Source organism: Dreissena polymorpha, chromosome 16, assembly GCF_020536995.1.
Source record: "Dreissena polymorpha isolate Duluth1 chromosome 16, UMN_Dpol_1.0, whole genome shotgun sequence".
NCBI lineage: Eukaryota > Metazoa > Mollusca > Bivalvia > Myida > Dreissenidae > Dreissena > Dreissena polymorpha.
In genome coordinates this window covers 15780919-15798466 of record NC_068370.1, presented here as the reverse complement: position 1 = coordinate 15798466, position 17548 = coordinate 15780919, and the positions used below count along the sequence as shown (strand labels likewise).

The 17548-nt window shown below is 35.6% G+C and overlaps 1 protein-coding gene across 1 annotated transcript; it reads right to left on the bottom strand.

Moving 5' to 3' along the window:
* Nucleotides 1-5867: 5867 nt before the first annotated feature.
* LOC127862208 (uncharacterized) lies at nt 5868-12507 on the bottom strand. Its single transcript, XM_052401217.1, has 5 exons — nt 11874-12507; nt 10183-10873; nt 8856-8915; nt 8650-8675; nt 5868-8335 (listed from the first exon to the last, which is right to left on the bottom strand). The coding sequence occupies exons 1-5, from the start codon at nt 12240-12242 to the stop codon at nt 7379-7381; spliced, it is 2103 nt and encodes a 700-aa protein (XP_052257177.1). The 5' UTR covers nt 12243-12507; the 3' UTR covers nt 5868-7378.
* Nucleotides 12508-17548: the final 5041 nt, after the last annotated feature.

Sequence of the window (17548 nt, the reverse complement as noted above, 5' to 3'; positions counted from 1 at the left end):
CCGTTCACCTTTAGAAAAACACCTCGGGTGAGGGGTTGGGCCAAATATAGACAAGCGCTCTCGCAATAAAAAAAAGCTGTTTCTCGGATGATTTCGGTGTCTGGGATACAAACAGCGGCGCCTCTCCCAAGACATTTTATTTCATTGGTAGCACCGGCGATCTCACAGTTATTTACAAAAAGAATAACGTGTTTTGCTCTTTAACACGTGTCCAACAGAAAAGGGAATATGTACCTATGAATCCACAACCTGATATATCTCAAGTTGTTGCGGTTCAGAAGTATTATACTTCCTTGAAGTTCGACAGTTCGTATGAGAAGAAGGTCACTTGGTTGGGAGAGGGCGGGCTGCAAAGTACGTTAGCTTTAGTAGAATATGTTGGTAAATTTCCAGGTCTAAGTTCTCACGGCAATGCACGACAGAAACCTGAGTTTCTTAGGACTTCATACTCACCTGATCGATTGAAGTATACGTTATTGGTTTTCGTGGTCTGGTGACAAGTTTCAATTTCACAGGAAGTTCATAGGCATAAGGTACACCTGGCCCAAGAACATTTGCCTCTCTGCCACGAAATCGTCATAGTGTGCTTTCTGCGCCTCTTTCTCGTTCTGTACGTCTTAAACCCGTATTCGGGCGTACGCGATCGTGCGAACCCCTTCGACCATTATCTCTAAGCCATCCTCAAACCAACCGGAGTCGTCAAAATCCTCGTTTTGATACGTCTCTTTTAAGCGGACTATAATGGGAATGTCTCTGCCTGACGCCGCCTCCAACAGAGTCTCTTCCGGTGTGTGATAGTTGTCATCCAGACTGTCCGACATGTTGAGTCTATTTCAGATATTGTTCTTAGCTTAATAGTATTACCTCATTTACTCGAACAAACAGAACTCGTTGTTCAATCCATTCTATATAATTATGAAATATCTATGTATTACCTCATGTACATTAAGCACACTCTTCAATGGTTTGAAAATTAGATCAAGATCATGTAATTTATTAACCATAATTGAATAAATTACACCATCTCGCCATAGAGTATGCTTAAAGCCTATATAACAATAATTTTTACCGACACTAATTAATTAAACTTCAAGACGAGCGAATGCACTATTAGTGCAACCTCATAGCAGTAGTATATTTGAAAAATATTTTCCTAAACTATGTTAAATGCTCACATTGAGTTATCTCCATAGTTCAACGCATAGTTTAAACACATTCTAACTTTGTAACCGTAGAAGATAAATCATGTATTTTTCAGTCAGCTGGATATTTATATAGAGAAAACTGTTCATGGTTCAAACTTCCTGAATGAGTTAAATACGCACTAAACAACTTAACGCGCAGATAATAGCCATACAAACTCTCTGTTCAAAGCTACATTCAAAATGAGGACCGGTTATTTGATACCAGGTGTACGTGTAGATCAAAAAGGAGATATTGAAAAGTTATTTAGTGTTTTAAAGGGGCCTTTTCACAGATTTTGGCATTTTTTAACTTATTCATTAAATGCTTTATATCGATAAATGTAAACATTGGATCGTAAAAGCTCCAGTAAAAAATCAAGAATATAATTAAAAAAAGGAAAAGAACATTGCCCGGACCAGGTTTCGAACCAGTGACCCCTGGAGTCCTGCCAGAGTCCTGAAGTAAAAACGCTTTAGCCTACTGAGCTATTCCGCCGAGTACACATATGTGACGTATTTTATACCTTATATAAGCAATCTTCGTAGTTTCACAAAATTTAGCGACAAAAACAGAACTCTCCAAATTATTCAATCGTTTCGCGTTGCAACGCTTTATAATTTTTAGGTTTTAAAATCGTCAAAAGATGCATATAATGGCTATATTAGACCATGGTAAATGTTCAGTATTACTGTTTCCTCACAAATATCATAAATAAAACGAAAATTTGCGAATCTGAAACAACTTTTTTCAATTTTGTCAATTTACCAAAGCGTGAAAAGATCCCTTTAATGGTAATTGCTTACACGAAGGACGAAAAACAATAACGATAAAAGAGTTGCATAGTGTCCGTAGTTGCAATAAGTCCTATGATAGCAGTGTAGGAGTTATAGATATACAGTAGAAAAATACACGAAACACATGAACGAAGATCGAGTTTCAGGGTATCAGCCATTACTATACTATACAATCATATAAGTAATTTACAGTATTGAAAGCAGTACATGAATTCTTTGAAGGTGAAAAGGACTATCAATACACGGGTTTTCACTACCAGTTGTGTATCTGTGCCCCATACTGTTAACCTCAATAGTCTAACTGGGTCTAATTCTGAACATCAAATACATGATACAAGTTGGCGACTACAAAAAAACAATAAAAAAAACATTGTGCGATACTTTGATTGGAGTGATTGTGTCATTCTGTGACACTGCATTACATTTCAGAATCGTTCAAATAAGAGCAAATGAATCACATAGACATTACAGTACACGTAAGAAAATCCGTCGCCGTAAACGTGCATACAAGAAAGCCATGGCTCTTTTTATAATACAGTCAATGGCACATTTATCACCAGCAACTGAAGTTAGTTGAACGTGTGGTCAAATCAGCGAAGAAAGTGTTCAGTTTGATTAACATGTCCAATTAATATATGAAAATTATCGCTCGTCTACTGACTTCTGGAAACTTCCCAAAAAATTCACAATACAAACCACCTGAGATAACGAGTTGTTGCCAATAAACGAGGTGTCGCCTTAATTAATAGTGTTATTAAGTGAATCGCACATTTATAACGCAAACTTTATTCCTTGTTAAAGCATGAATCTACTCTAGCTTTAACCAGTATACGTATACATATTTTAATTTCTTTACAGATAAAACTGCCCCTCCTTAAACGACTTCACCATTTATAGTCAAGAAGTCTCACGAATTGTCATTCGTTCAAAGTTAATAAACGCGGAAATGCCTGTGGACCGGATCAAATAAAAGGCCGATTATTAAAAGAAATCGCAGATGAAATGGACCATTCTACTTCGAAACCTGTTTTATCTGTTCGTGATCCCATGCAATAGAAAGTAGCAAACAAATGAGGAACTCATCAAAGGTCTGAACCTCAGAATGAAGAAAAACTATTAATAAATTCCCCCCATCTTCCTTAGTTTTGTAAGCAACTGTCTTTACAAATAAATACATCTTCAATCATTTTTGGGCTACTAAGATGTTAACCAATCATTAAAGTGGTTTTATACCCACAGCGATGCTACTTTCAATCGATAATTCTTTTTATAAATGTCTTGACGGAGTGCAAGAGGTAAGAGCCGTTTAATTTTGTGACATTTCAAAGGCATTTAATAGAGGAAAGCACGAAGGTCTAATTAATAAGCTTGAACTATGTGGTTTTTCGGTTAATTTACATTCGTGGTTAAAACACTTTTTAGTACATACGTGAATTTGTCGTTATCACCTGCTGCAAATCGGATTTCTTTGTGGAGATGTTCCACAAGGGTCTATATTAAGGCCTGTCTTTTTCTTTTATGCTTATGCAGTATTGTTAGTGATATTCACTGTCTCCTTCAACTATTTACAGGTTATAGTTCGATATGTATAAATGCCAAAAATTCTATTGATAATGCTACTCATCTTAAAACAAATCTTGCAAATTATTGGGCTGATAAGGTGTTGGTTACTCAATCTATTTATTAAAAAACCGAGTGTTTAGTACTATCTAGAAAAGCAATCGCTGAATCCACATTCTTTTTTTTTAATGACTACCAAACAAGAAAGTACCGTCTAAAGTACACACATATTTGAACTTAGTTAATGTATGGTTTTACCATATTTAATAAATTTAAAAAGCATGGCTAAGAATCAAATTTAATGTGATCTTACAAGTTAAATCTGATCAGAAAGCCTCTTCTGTTTATATACATGATTATGAACGTACTTGATTGGATAGAACTAAATCTGAACATGCTAAAATCGGAACTTGTTTTGCGTTGTTATACAACAGAAATTATGAATGTGTCCGTATTCTTATTTTCACAATATGACAAAGATCTCACGAAAAGCTACGCATTCTGATTTGAACATCTGATGAAGATCTAGCGCATAGCTTTTCTGTCTGATGTACACATCTGATGATAAAAGGGTGCATGTCTATTTAACCCATTTATGCCTAGTGGACTCTCCCATCCTTCCAAATTTGATCAATTTATTTCCAAAATTAGGGATGTCTTGTATATGTATTTCTATATTAAGAATATTTCTTACAGAAATTCCTTTAAGCAAACAGCGCAGACCCTGATGAGACGTGGCCCTCCATAATTTGGATGTCTCAAGCGCATCTGTTTGCCACGGCCTTTTTCTAGACGCAAGGCATAAATGGGTTAAATATGAAATGTGATTTGAACATCTGACGAAGATCTAGCACATAGCTTTGCATTCTATTTTGAACACTTAATTAAGCTCTAGTACAAAGCTTTAAAATTCTGATGTACACATTTGGTGAAGATCTGGTGCATAAGTTATTGAACATCTGTTGAAGAAATAGCGTAGCTATTCTTATTTGAACACCTGATAAAGAGTTCATGCTAAGCTATGCATTATTATTTAAACATATTTTGACGATCTAATGCAAACCTTTTTTATTTTTACATCTGAAGATGATAGTGTGCCTATATTTTCATTAAGCTTTGAACATTTGATGAAGATTTAGCGCATACCAATGCATTCTGATTTTCTCATGTGATGAAGATCTAGCGCATATCTATGTATTATCATTTGAACATCTGAGGAAGACTATTGCGCATACCATGATGTCTGCTGATGAAGTTTTATCTTATGAATATCAAGCGCATACCTATGCATGCATTGATTACAAGCAGGTCAATCCATTAATAATTTGGATGTCTCATGCGCAAATTACAAAGCAAAGAGTTTAAAAACATACAAAACATTTATAATTTAGTTTTAGCTTAATGATATTGTATAAACATTTACCCTGGTCGTATAAGTTCCTCACACTGGTCACCAGGCCTTTAAGAAAACGAACCAGATCTACTCAAAGCACCACATTTCAGTTATTTGGTCGTTCACGGGAGCGATAGAGGGCCACCAAATCACCATAAGTGTGCGTTTTCTTGTTCGGAATACATGATTCATGACAGCGAAATATTAAAATGCAAATTCGTTCAAAGATATAAGGGTAAATTGGTTAGAAAAAAAACTCGAACTAAGTTTTAATACATTATAAAATATATTGAGATATACCAATAGTCAAATCCTTTCTGGAGGGAAATGTAATTTTACGGTCACTTAAAAGGTCTTCAGATATTTTAGCGTTCACGTACTGCTAATCGATGTTCTTCAAGTTTGCCCGCGATTCCTACACTCTTAGCAAAGAAGTTTCAATTGCGTATTGAAACAAAACCACTTTTCGATCATCGGTTTAAACAACTAACTAGATATTCACACTTGCGCGTTTAAGTACTGCACTAAGCATATCTGCCTCCTGCTAGTTCAATCGCGAGGCGTACACCTCTTAGCCAAGGAGCAGTACTTGTAATATTAAATCATTTCACTTTCAAGCATCAGCACTCGTGATAAAAATATGCGCAACCGCGGATGTTGATTTGTTTCTCTATTGTATGTTCAAGTACCTAAACCAGTTCAAGGACCAATCAATTTTGTTCCACGACGATTTAGTTATTTCTAATAACATAAGAAATCGATTATGAAAGATATGAATATATTAAACTCTTTACTTTTAATAATACTAGAATTTCGTTATAAAACCACCAAGACTACTTATTCGTATTTTTTTCGTTACATATTCTTCTAAACATTTCGTTCATTCATCTTAAGTAGACAGTTTTATAATGCGATTTAAGCTTAAAAAAACAACAACACTATTGTAATCTTATTATTGGAACTCCACGTACAGAACAGTACAACAAAAATGCTTCGAAAGTTAAATTTTACCGAAAATGGTTATTTTACACCAGGGTGATTATGACATTAACTTTGTGGTATCCCTTATTCCATTATTAATTAATAGGTTGTTGTCCACTCCAGCCCCGATGGGTTGCCGATAACAACATGCTACTTTGTCCATGTACTTGCAGATAAATGTGGGCATGTATTTGCAGATTCTTGTACAATACGTTGCGGTTAACACCAATCATCTTTTTAGAGTTTTCTGGATTCATTCCTCATCATGCAGGATCCGCTCGGGGCTGATAAAGCAAACAGAAACATTGCAGTTTTCTGTACGATGCCGATTCAAATGCGATGGGCCAGAACATTCGGCGTCCAAATTGAACAACTTTTAATTCTTAACAGGCACAATCCAGAAGGCTGCAGAAGCGTTAAAATCAGACACCGAATGGTCCCGGATCGTTGCGAAGAGTGATAGAAAAATCCCGATTTAGCGGAATTCGCTTTCGTGAACCCGTCGGGAGTCTAGTGGACAACAGTTTTCATGAAAAAAACAACCCGTTCATTACAATAATTATTTTGATGATCAGATCAATACTTCTAAACAGAGTGCACTTGCAAATTAAATAAAACGTGAAACGTATATGTCGTCAAAATTAAATGTATTTCAAAAATTGCAAAAAATTAAAAGAATGAACGTATATGACGGTTTGAAAGATTTAACACCACTGTTTTTAATGATGATCAACTTTTATAATTATTGATACTAATATTAATCTAAATTAATGTATATTTCACCTTATGAAGCGTGCATTAATATTAAATTTTCTGACTTAATACAGTTTGTTTAAACAATTGAATACAATGACGTATTTTGTGCCAAGAACACCAAGGCAAGTAAATTTAAATTATCCCAAATTGCTGTTCCTTAAATTCACTTCCCGTGCATGCGCGGATATACCGATAAATGTTAATCGTGACGGCACACACTTAATTAATTTTGTCTTTTTTTACATAGCATATCTCATCTCACTACTCAGTATATTTATCTTCAATGTCAGTTGTAAACAATGATGCATTGTCCTTACATATTGTCAGAATAAGAACATTTTACATATTGTTTAAGACGATGTAATGTTTGCAAATATACAGCATATAAGGAAACTTATTCAACGCATTATTTCTGTATTTATAACATACAACAATTGTGCATTTATAAGGCAAGCCTCATGCAAATGGGACTGCAAATCGTCCTAAACAGCATAATTAAAAAGACCCGCAAGTATACGAACAGATGTAACAATTTCTACTTCGCCATTATTGTAGATTATTGAGTTGAAATTGAATTGCACTATTATTATAATGGGAATCAAACAATATGATTTATATTATTTAAATATTTATCCATTTATTTCAGTTATGCTATATTGCCTTTTAAGGCGTTTATCAATTTATGGATAGCGTAACTTTACGACGCGCACTAAGTGTAAGTACTAGGACGCCATCCATCCTGGAGCTTTTTAAACTTTAGTATCTGAATGTTTGAGGCACTGAACGGTTGATCTTGAAGGAGCTCCTGAACATCTACGTTTGCGAAGAACTTCCCATCAAAAAGTTGCTCGTAGCAAATGTTAGCGATGTCCTGAAGGTTGCAGTGTATTAAAAGGTGGTATAGTTCAATAACGGACAAGTTGTTAAAGTCTTTACACGTTCTTCCGTGGCCCAGAATACTTTGCATGTCTTTCTGAGATATCGTCGCATACCCTGGTTTCTCACGGGCGTGTTCGGATTGATCATAGGCCAAAAGTGTTTCGGTGCTAGCATGGTCACTCGAAACAATCATATGATCACCATGGCTATTGTCTCTTGGAATCGGCGGCGCCGGCCTATGTGGCGCAGGGCTACTGGGAGCTGATAGGCAATGTCGCGGAGGTACCGAGGGACATGGCATTATATACTCATCTGAATCCTCGTCGCTGTGAGTGGAAACTATTTCCGGCAGGGGGCGCATTTCTCTGCGCGTCGAAGCCAGAGAGCCCAGTGTAGATGGAGTGCTTGTTGTTGGTGTAGAGCATGGCTGAGTTGGAGACTTTGAGTTGGATATACTCGATGTTGATAAAACGCTTTTTGTAGATATCGTGATTTTCTGGGAGTCAGCGCTCTCTGGGGGTGGGGCCGGGGGTCTTCGATACCCCATGGTACTGTATTTTTTTCGTCTTTCGTTTCCGGTTGCGTTGTTGTCTGAGTCGTCAAGTCGATTGTCTGGCATAGATTTTGAACGCCTGTACATGGGATTGCTAAGATACCCGCCTGGTTCTCGCATTTGTTCTCCTCGTCTTTTGCGACGAAGACTTTTAAAACGTTTCTTAAACAAGCTCTTGATTTCCATGTGAACGTTGTGAAACAGGCCGATTTTCTTCTTAGAGATCTCCGAGGCCTATCGCAAAGATAAGAAAAACACAGTTTACATGACACAATAAGATATGCAACAATAACATTACTCTCACTATTGAATTGATCACAGTTATCCATTGATATAATTAAATGATTAACGACAAAAAGTAGAAGCTTATTATTTATTATTATTATAATTTAAATATATAATTTAATATAATTATTATTTACTTTAAAACAGTTATATACAATTATTTAAACAACTGTAAACAAAATGATAAATAACAATACAAAAATAACATCAATAACACGTAAAAACATTCAATAAAACACTAACTATTCTGTAGTTGATATTACCTGAGGACAGGTGATTGGAATTCGTTCTGAAAAATGGCAACAGAGGAAAATATATTACAAGAACATAAAACTAGTTGATTTGCATGTGATCTTCTGAACGGCATCCAACATGGATACAATTTATGTACATCAGAGAAAATTAATTAAATACCGTATTTGTCCATTAATGACATTCATTTCCCACCTATCACAAGCACTTCTCTTACCTGGTATAGGGGGCGCTATTTCCGTGTAGTCGCTGTCGTACGATTCTTCATCCGTGGAGGCTGCAAACACAAACATCTTAGGTATACATCGCCTGCATTAAAGCCCTATAAACAAGACAAACCAACAAATATTTCGCAAAATAAAGATAACCCATCAAAAATTAGTGTTCCTTATAGCAATAGCCAAATTTTCAGCGCTAGATGTTGAATTGTAACATAGATTCTAATTTCAACGAGATACATATCGCTTGTTTTTATTTTTTGTGTGACAATTTATTAAATGTGAATTTTCCGGCGACGAGATCCGAACATTTACGAGAGAACGCGAGTTTGGCTCGGCGTAGGGTCGGAAGCACGATTAGAACTACGAAATATTTTGCGAAATATTCATTAATTTTGGGTGTTAATGGGACTTAAATAAACCACAATCTGAACTCAACTATTCCATGGGTATTAAATAACTTTTTACTTTTAAGTTTCACATAAAAATATCGCAAAACTGAAAATAAGATGTGTGGCCATTTAAATCTTAATAAATATATATAACCTTGCGAATTTAGCTCATTATTATTTGTACCTAATGTAGATAAACTTTCTATAGAATGAGTTAAAACGTGGAAAAACATGGTAAAAAACGAAGCCCACACATTTTTCAAAAATATATGAGATTCTCAAATAAGGTAAATTTATGTAAAATGGGTCTCGACCATTATTTATGTTATATGAGCTATTTAAGCTTTTTCTGTTTAACGGCTGTTATTTGCCTGTAGCAAAGGATAAAATGATGTCATGCTTTCCACAATGCCTTTTTTGACAAAAGGCCATTATACAAACAACGCCAACTTTTTTTTTTCAAAGTGGGCACTTGTGTTTGATATATAAACTTTAAAATAAAAAAATGAATCGAGGTAGCCATAACAGTAGTGAGTATGACACGCCGCCCTGGTGTGCACAATTATTATTTATCATAACAAACAGCCCTTCATCAGGTTTGTTTGCGGGCCATCTCGTCTCATTTAGGCTACAACGTGTAATAAATAATAAAATGCGACCTAGAGACAGGTACGATGGATTGATGGAATAATATTAAGGACGAGAGAACGAAGTGTTATACTAATCTCTAAAAATCCTTAATTCTTTTATAATATTAACAACTCTTTCTTTCGAAAAGGGACAAGCTTGTTTCGTTGTTAATTTTGATGATGAAAGATATATTTGTTTTGTCGTCGATCACACATTTGTTGGGACAAGCTTGTTTCGTTGTTAATTTTGATGATGAAAGATATATTTGTCTTGTCGTCGCTAAATTGTTGTCTATTTTACTTACGATTGAATGTAATGCCGTCTTTTGCCACGCGGAGTCGACATGCTTTTGGGTCGTAGAAGAAAAGATTTGGACTTTTCAGACACACAGCGTTCGGTGGATCCTGTGGTATTAAATACAACTTGTCGGAGACAAAATCCAGATGTGTACAAGCCGTAAACTTTCTTTGAATATAGTTGTTCTTAATAAATTTATCATCAAAATGACGTGTCTGAACCATCAGCGTCTTTGCGCGAGACTCCGGTATGGCCAACGTACTGTACGATTTTGCTTCGTGTTGGCGTTTCCAGGCGATGACAACGTTTAGGTGTTCTGTACCCAGCAGCTCCAGCGGGCCTTCCGCAATTGTGAGCGCAGCATTGGCCTCGTAGTTTACGTAGTGCACAACGTCGTCCGGTTTGGGATGCTGAAACTCGAACACTGTGGGAAACACGTTGGCCATCTGCAAGTAGCGCATTGTGTAAAGAGTGTCGTCGCCGATGGCGCTGAACTGCACGCGTAACGTGTCCTTGAATGACACGTGCTGGGACTGGAACGAGCACTGGAGATATTGCGCCGTGTCGATAGAGCACGTAAACACGCGCTTAACTGTGAGTACCGTGTTAGCCGGAACCAAAGTGTTCTGACCGCCGCCGGGCGGGATCGAAATCACATCTTGGTGGACCAGAAGTTTTGTCGGCATATCTTCTATTACCTGAAAAATGGGGATAATGCTATTAGTAAGTGATGGGCAGCTTAACAGATAAAACAGACTTTTCAATGATCCGAGACTCTCTATTACACATGTTGAATTCTAGCGATTTGACTAATTAAAAAATATAAAATATCGTCAAGTACCCATTATAAACATAGAATTAAGTATCCGTTTTACTATTCCCAAGCCCTCACCGTTATTATGATTATTGCATTCAATGATCATTTCAACTTCAATTTAGCAAAGGTATGCGACAAATACACGTCATGCTGTTTCAACATCGATTGAATAGACGCATGGTCCTTAAATAAGTCTTATTTTGAAAGGTGAACTAAGTGGTATTGATAAGTCTTTTTCTTAACAGTGCATGTTCAAAGGTTGAGTTCAGCTGTTACTGGTGATCGAGGGCTGGTAATACAGTAGTTCAGATTAACAAATTGGGTCACATTTGCAATGGGCGTCCATTATAAATATGTAAGATCAATGTAATGCCATTATGATCACGTTGCAACTCGTTTGTTTACATATTATATATTTGAATATTTGTTTTGAAGTAGTTGTGTACAGTGTGGGTTAGCTATATTATTAGCCTCTTAATGACACATATTTAATATGTTTCACATTAATCGTAATTTAATTACGGGTTCACGTCGTTTTCATTACTTAACACATAATGAAAGAAAAACATTTAATGGTTACTATTTTTATTTTAATAAACGTGTTATGGTAAACATCCTACACGATAGGATGAAAAACAAGGAACCGATATGTTTGAACAATAGCTGTAGTTTCTAACTATTTAGGGTTTTAATAAAGTATATTCATTATGGTATGGCTTTGAGCTGATGCGAGAAACCGCTGTACCCGGAGGAAACCCCAGGTGTCCTGTATTGTGGCCAACACGCATAAACGCCGACGGATGGATACCCACCCGGGTTCTATAAGTTAGCGCGTGTACAAACAACACTTAAGTAAACCACTTAACACAATACATACGCACCTGAGCGATTGAAGTATACTTTGTTGATTTTCCTGGTCTGGTGACAAGCTTCAATGTCAAAGGGACGTTCATAGGCATAAGGTACACCTGGTCCAAGAACATTTGCCTCTCCGCCACGAAGTCGTCATAGTGCGCCTTTTGCGCTTCTTTTTCGTTATGTACATCTAAAACCCGTATTCGGGCGTACGCGATCGAGCGAACCCCTTCGACCAATATCTCTAGGCCGTCCTCAAACCAACCGGAGTCGTCATAGTCCTCGTTTTGATACGTCTCATTGATGCGGACTATAATGGGGATGTCGCTGCCTGACGCCGCCTCCAACAGAGTCTCTTCCGGTGTGTGATAGTTGTCATCCAGACTGCCCGACATGTTAAGTCTATTTCAGATATTGTTCGTATCTTTAATAGTTTTACCTCATTAAATCGAACTTTCATTACCCGTAAACGTTTGTTAAATCAATTATATATAATGTTGAAATATCTATGTATTACCTTATGTTCATTCAGATCAGTCTTCAAAAGTTTGAAAAATAAGATCAACATCGTGTGATTTATTAACTTGAATTGAATAAATTATACCATCACGTCATAGAGTTTGCTTAAGCCTATATAACAAGAATTTTTACCGACTCTATTTATAACGAGAGCGCCGATGGCGCTGAAAGCATAGTTGCAAGATACAGGGAAGATGCTGCTGAAGTAAATGTTTAGGTCAAAATATACTAAATAGTTTCCTTATATGTTTCGATGTAAAAGCGACAACTTTGAGCGAAAATAAATACAACATTTTGCACAAAGAGACCCCCATAACCATACCTTTTCTTGACGGGCATTCTTAGCTGAATCGATTTAAGCAATAAAAAAGATTTGTCATGTTCAAACCAAAAACAAATTCGACTCAAATCAAAATCGACTGTTTTTGCGCCTTTTTCGGCCGTTTTCTAGTGGATTGTAACCTTTTGCAGTGCCATTTTTTACTTTAATCTCCAACTTTATCCTATTTCAGGGATTAAGTAGTGAACACCTATGCTTCCCCTATCAATATCTCCAAACGATAAAACCAGAACAAAGTGTACAACATGCCTTCGAGGAAAATATGATGATTTGTTTAGAAAGTACAGCCCTTCATGACTCGATTATTTAGTATATTGTAGCCTTAACGATTGCTGACATCACGAGTCGCCCCCCTTGTTAACAAAATGCTCTATTTTTAGAAACGGGAATTCCAAATAGTGACGAATGTGAATGGTTACAAAATGACATAACTATGAAAATAAATACGTAGAATTACATTATTTCACGCATACCATTATGCAACCATCCGTTTTCTTTTCCGACTTGATACATTTACAGCTTTCCATTTAATATTTTACAGACACAGCACTCGTCCAGAATTCACGCGAATCCATTAAATCCGATGCCACATTTAAACCGTTAACTCTACTCGTAACGTAAATTTCTGGCTCAAAGTAAAACATTTTAACTTCAATTAACACATCTCTTACTTTTAAACTCTACTTCATCAAATCCATAGAAAGGCACGTCAGAATCCATGTCATAAATCAGAAAACATTCATCGTACTCCGCCATTTTTTACACATTTTCAAAGAATAAAAGTGCTTTATGCCCCACTTCCTGCTGAGAATATAACTAAAACTTTAAAACTAAATATGTTTTAATTTCTATTTATAATTAACCGATGAAATGTTCCATATACTTTAACCAGGGCCTTATTAATTCAGTTATGTAAACATTTGACCTCTCACAGAACAGTAAACGAAGGAAATAGAAATTGGGATCCCATATAGATCTAAATTAGGTGTGAGGTCACTATCAACAAGAACAGAATTGTTTTACGAACGAAATTTGTTCTAGGTTATAAGAAGATTTTTTGACATAAAACGGTCTTAGAAAAATTCACTAAAAACGGTGTCAGTAATATTCTTGGAAGAAAACGTTAGAAAAACGTTTCCCCCCAAAAAATTGTAAGAATTACCATATGCTAAATTAAATAGATATTTCGTCTGATTTTTGATCAGGTAAGGCTTCAGAAAGGTTAACCGACCGATGTGGATTTTCAAAATGTGGTATATACCTTAAGCATAGGTGCAAGCACCTATGCTAAAAACTGCACAACAAGCGAATACAATATTACTGCAATCTGATAGCAGTAGTATCTTTGAAGAATATAAGCCGTAACTTTGTTAAATGCTCATATTGTGTTAAATCCATAGTTCAATGCATTTTTTAAACCCATTCTAACTTTGTAACCACAGTAGTTAAGTCACAGGTATTTTTCAGTCAGCTATTTATATAGAGAAAACTGTTCATGATTAAAACTTCCTGAATGATTTTAATATGCACTTATCAACTTATCATGCAGAATAAGCGATAACAGCCATACGAACTCTTTGTTCAACGCAACGTTCAAAATGAGGACCTGTCATTTGATACCAGGTGTACGTGCATACCAAAAAGGTGGTATTGAACAGTGATTTATTTTTAATTGCTTACACGAAGGAGAAAAATAACGATGAAAGAGTTGCATAGTGTCCGTAGTTGCAATGAGTCTTATGGTGGCAGGGTAACAAATATAGACATACAGTAGAACAATAAATGAAACACAAGAATGAAGAAACAGAAACGTAGTAGGGACTTTTTCAGGTCTTAAATAAGCTTTATGAGAGCTCGAGTATCAGTGTATCACCCTTAGCTTTACTATACAATCAAGTAAGTAGTTTACAGTATTGAAAGCAGTACATTAATGCTTTGAAGGTGAAAACTTCTATCAAACACGGGTCACCACTACCAAGTTGTGTATCAGTGTCCCATACTGATAACCTCAATAGAAAATCTGGATGTTATTTCGAACACCAAATACATTATACAAGTTGGCGACTACACAAAATAAAAAAAACATTGTGCGATACTTTGATTGGAGTGATTTTGTCATTCTGTGACACTGCATTACAATTCAAAATATTTCATATAAGAGCAGATGATTCACATAGGCAACATTACAAGGTAATCCGTCGCCGTAAACGTGCATACAAGAAATCCATGGCATCGTTAATAATACAGTTAATGACACATTTATCACCAGGAACTGAAGTTTGTTGAACGTGTGGTAAAATCAACGAAGAACGTTCAGTTTGATTTCCATAATAATGTGTGAAAATTATGTGAAAATTATCACTACTCTACCGACTCCTGAAAACTTCTTAAAAATTCACAAAACAAAACATCTGTTATGTTTCCCATAAACGAAGTGTCGCCCTTAATGTATAATGGTATAAAGTGAACCATACGCTAACAAACTTTATTCCTTTTTAAAGCATCATCTACTCTAGCTATAACCAGTTTACTTATTCATGTTTTAATTTCCTAAGAGGTAAACTGCCCCACCCTAGACGACTTCACCATTCATAGTCAAGAGGTCTCATGAATCGTCATTCGTTCAAAGTTGTAAAACGCGGAAATGCCTGTGGACCGGACCAAATAAAAGGCCGATTATTAAAAGAAATCGCAGATTAAATGGACCATCTACTTGGAAATCTGTTTTTTTTTCTGTGCGTGATCCCATGCAATAGAAAGTAGCAAACAAAATGAACAACTCATCAAGGGTCTGATCTTAAGAATGAAGAAAAACTATTAATAAATCACCCTCTTTCCTTAGTTTTGTAAGAAATTGTCTTAAAAAATTACATCTTCAATACTTTTAGGGCTATTGACATGCTAACCGATCATTAATGTCCGGTTTTAAATCGAAAGAGATGCTACTTTCAATCGAGTATTCTTTTTATAAAGGAAAAAAAAAATACAATAGGTAAGAGCCGTTTTATTTTGTCACATTTCAAAGGCATTTAATAGAGGAAAGCACGAAGGACTTATTAATAAGCTTGAACTATGTGGTTTCTCGGGTAATTTACATTCGTGGTTAAAACACTTTTTAGGACATACGTGAATTTGTCGAAATCATCTGCTGCAAATCGGACGTATTTGTGGAGATGTTCCACAAGGGTCTATATTAAGGCCCGTTTTTTTCTTGTATGCTCATAAGTTATTGTTTGTGATATTCACTGTCTCCTTCAACTATTTACAAGTTAGAGTTCGATATTTATAAATGCCGAAAATTCTATTGATGATGCTACTAATCTTTAAACAAATCTTGCAAATTATTGGGCTGACAAGTGGTTGGTTACTCAATCCATTTAAAAACTGAATGTTAAGTACTTTGTAGGAAAGCAATCGCTGTATCCAAATCATCTGTCCTTAATGACTACCAAACAAGAAGGAACCGTCTCACGAACACAAATATTTGAACTTTGTTAATGTATGCGCTCGGTTTTACCATATTGAATCAATTTAGAAAAAATCATGGCTAAGAATCAAATTGTATGTGATCTTTCAAGTTAACTCTGGATAGAAAGCCTCTTCAGTCCATATAAATATACATGCTTATTAGCAAATTTGATTGGATTGCATTTTATTTAAATTCAATGAGAGCTAAATCTGAACATGCTAAACTTGGAACTTGTTTTGCGTTGTTATACAACAGAAATTATTAATGTGCCCGTATTCACATTTTCACATATGATAAAGATCTCACGTTACGCATTCTCATTTGAAGATCTAGCGCATAGCTTTTCTTTCTGATGTGCGCATCTGATGATAAGAAAGTGCATGTTTATTTAAATATGAATTGTGATTTAAACATCTGACGAAAATCTAGCACATAGCTCTTCATTCTATTTTGAACACTTGATAAAGATCTAGTACAAAGCTATTAAATTCTGAGATACACATCTGACGAAGATCTAGCGCAAAGCTATGCATTTTATTTTGAACACCTGATGAATCTAGTGAAAAGCTATACAGTCTGATGTACACATTTGATGAAGATCTGATGCAAAAGTTATTGCACACTCTTGAAGATTTATTGTAGCTATTCTTATTTGAACACATGATAAAGATTGTATGCTAAGCTATGCATTATTATTTAAATATATATTATAACGAGCTTATGCAACGCTATACTTTTTTTGTTTTAACATCTGAAGAAGATAGTGTGACTATATTTTTTATTAAGCTTTGAACATTTGATGAAGATTTAGCGCATACCAATGCATTCTGATTTTCTCATGTGATGAAGATCTAGCGCATATCTATGTATTATCATTTGAACATCTGAGGAAGACTATTGCGCATACCATGATGCATGCTGATAAAGTTTTATCTTATGAATATCAAGCGCATACCTATGCATGCATTGATTACAAGCAGGTCAATCCATTAATAATTTGGATGTCTCATGCGCAAATTACAAAGCAAAGAGTTTAAAAACATACAAAACATTTATAATTTAGTTTTAGCTTAATGATATTGTATACACATTTACCCTGGTCGTATAAGTTCCTCACACTGGTCACCAGGCCTTTAAGATAACGAACCAGATCTACTCAAAGCACCACATTTCAGTTATTTGGTCGTTCACGGGAGCGATAGAGGGCCACCAAGTCACCATAAGTGTGCGTTTTCTTGTTCGGAATACATGATTAATGACAGCGAAATATTAAAATGCAAATTCGTTCAAAGATATAAGGGTAAATTGGTTAGAAAAAAAACTCGAACTAAGTTTTAATACATTATAAAATATATTGAGATATACCAATAGTC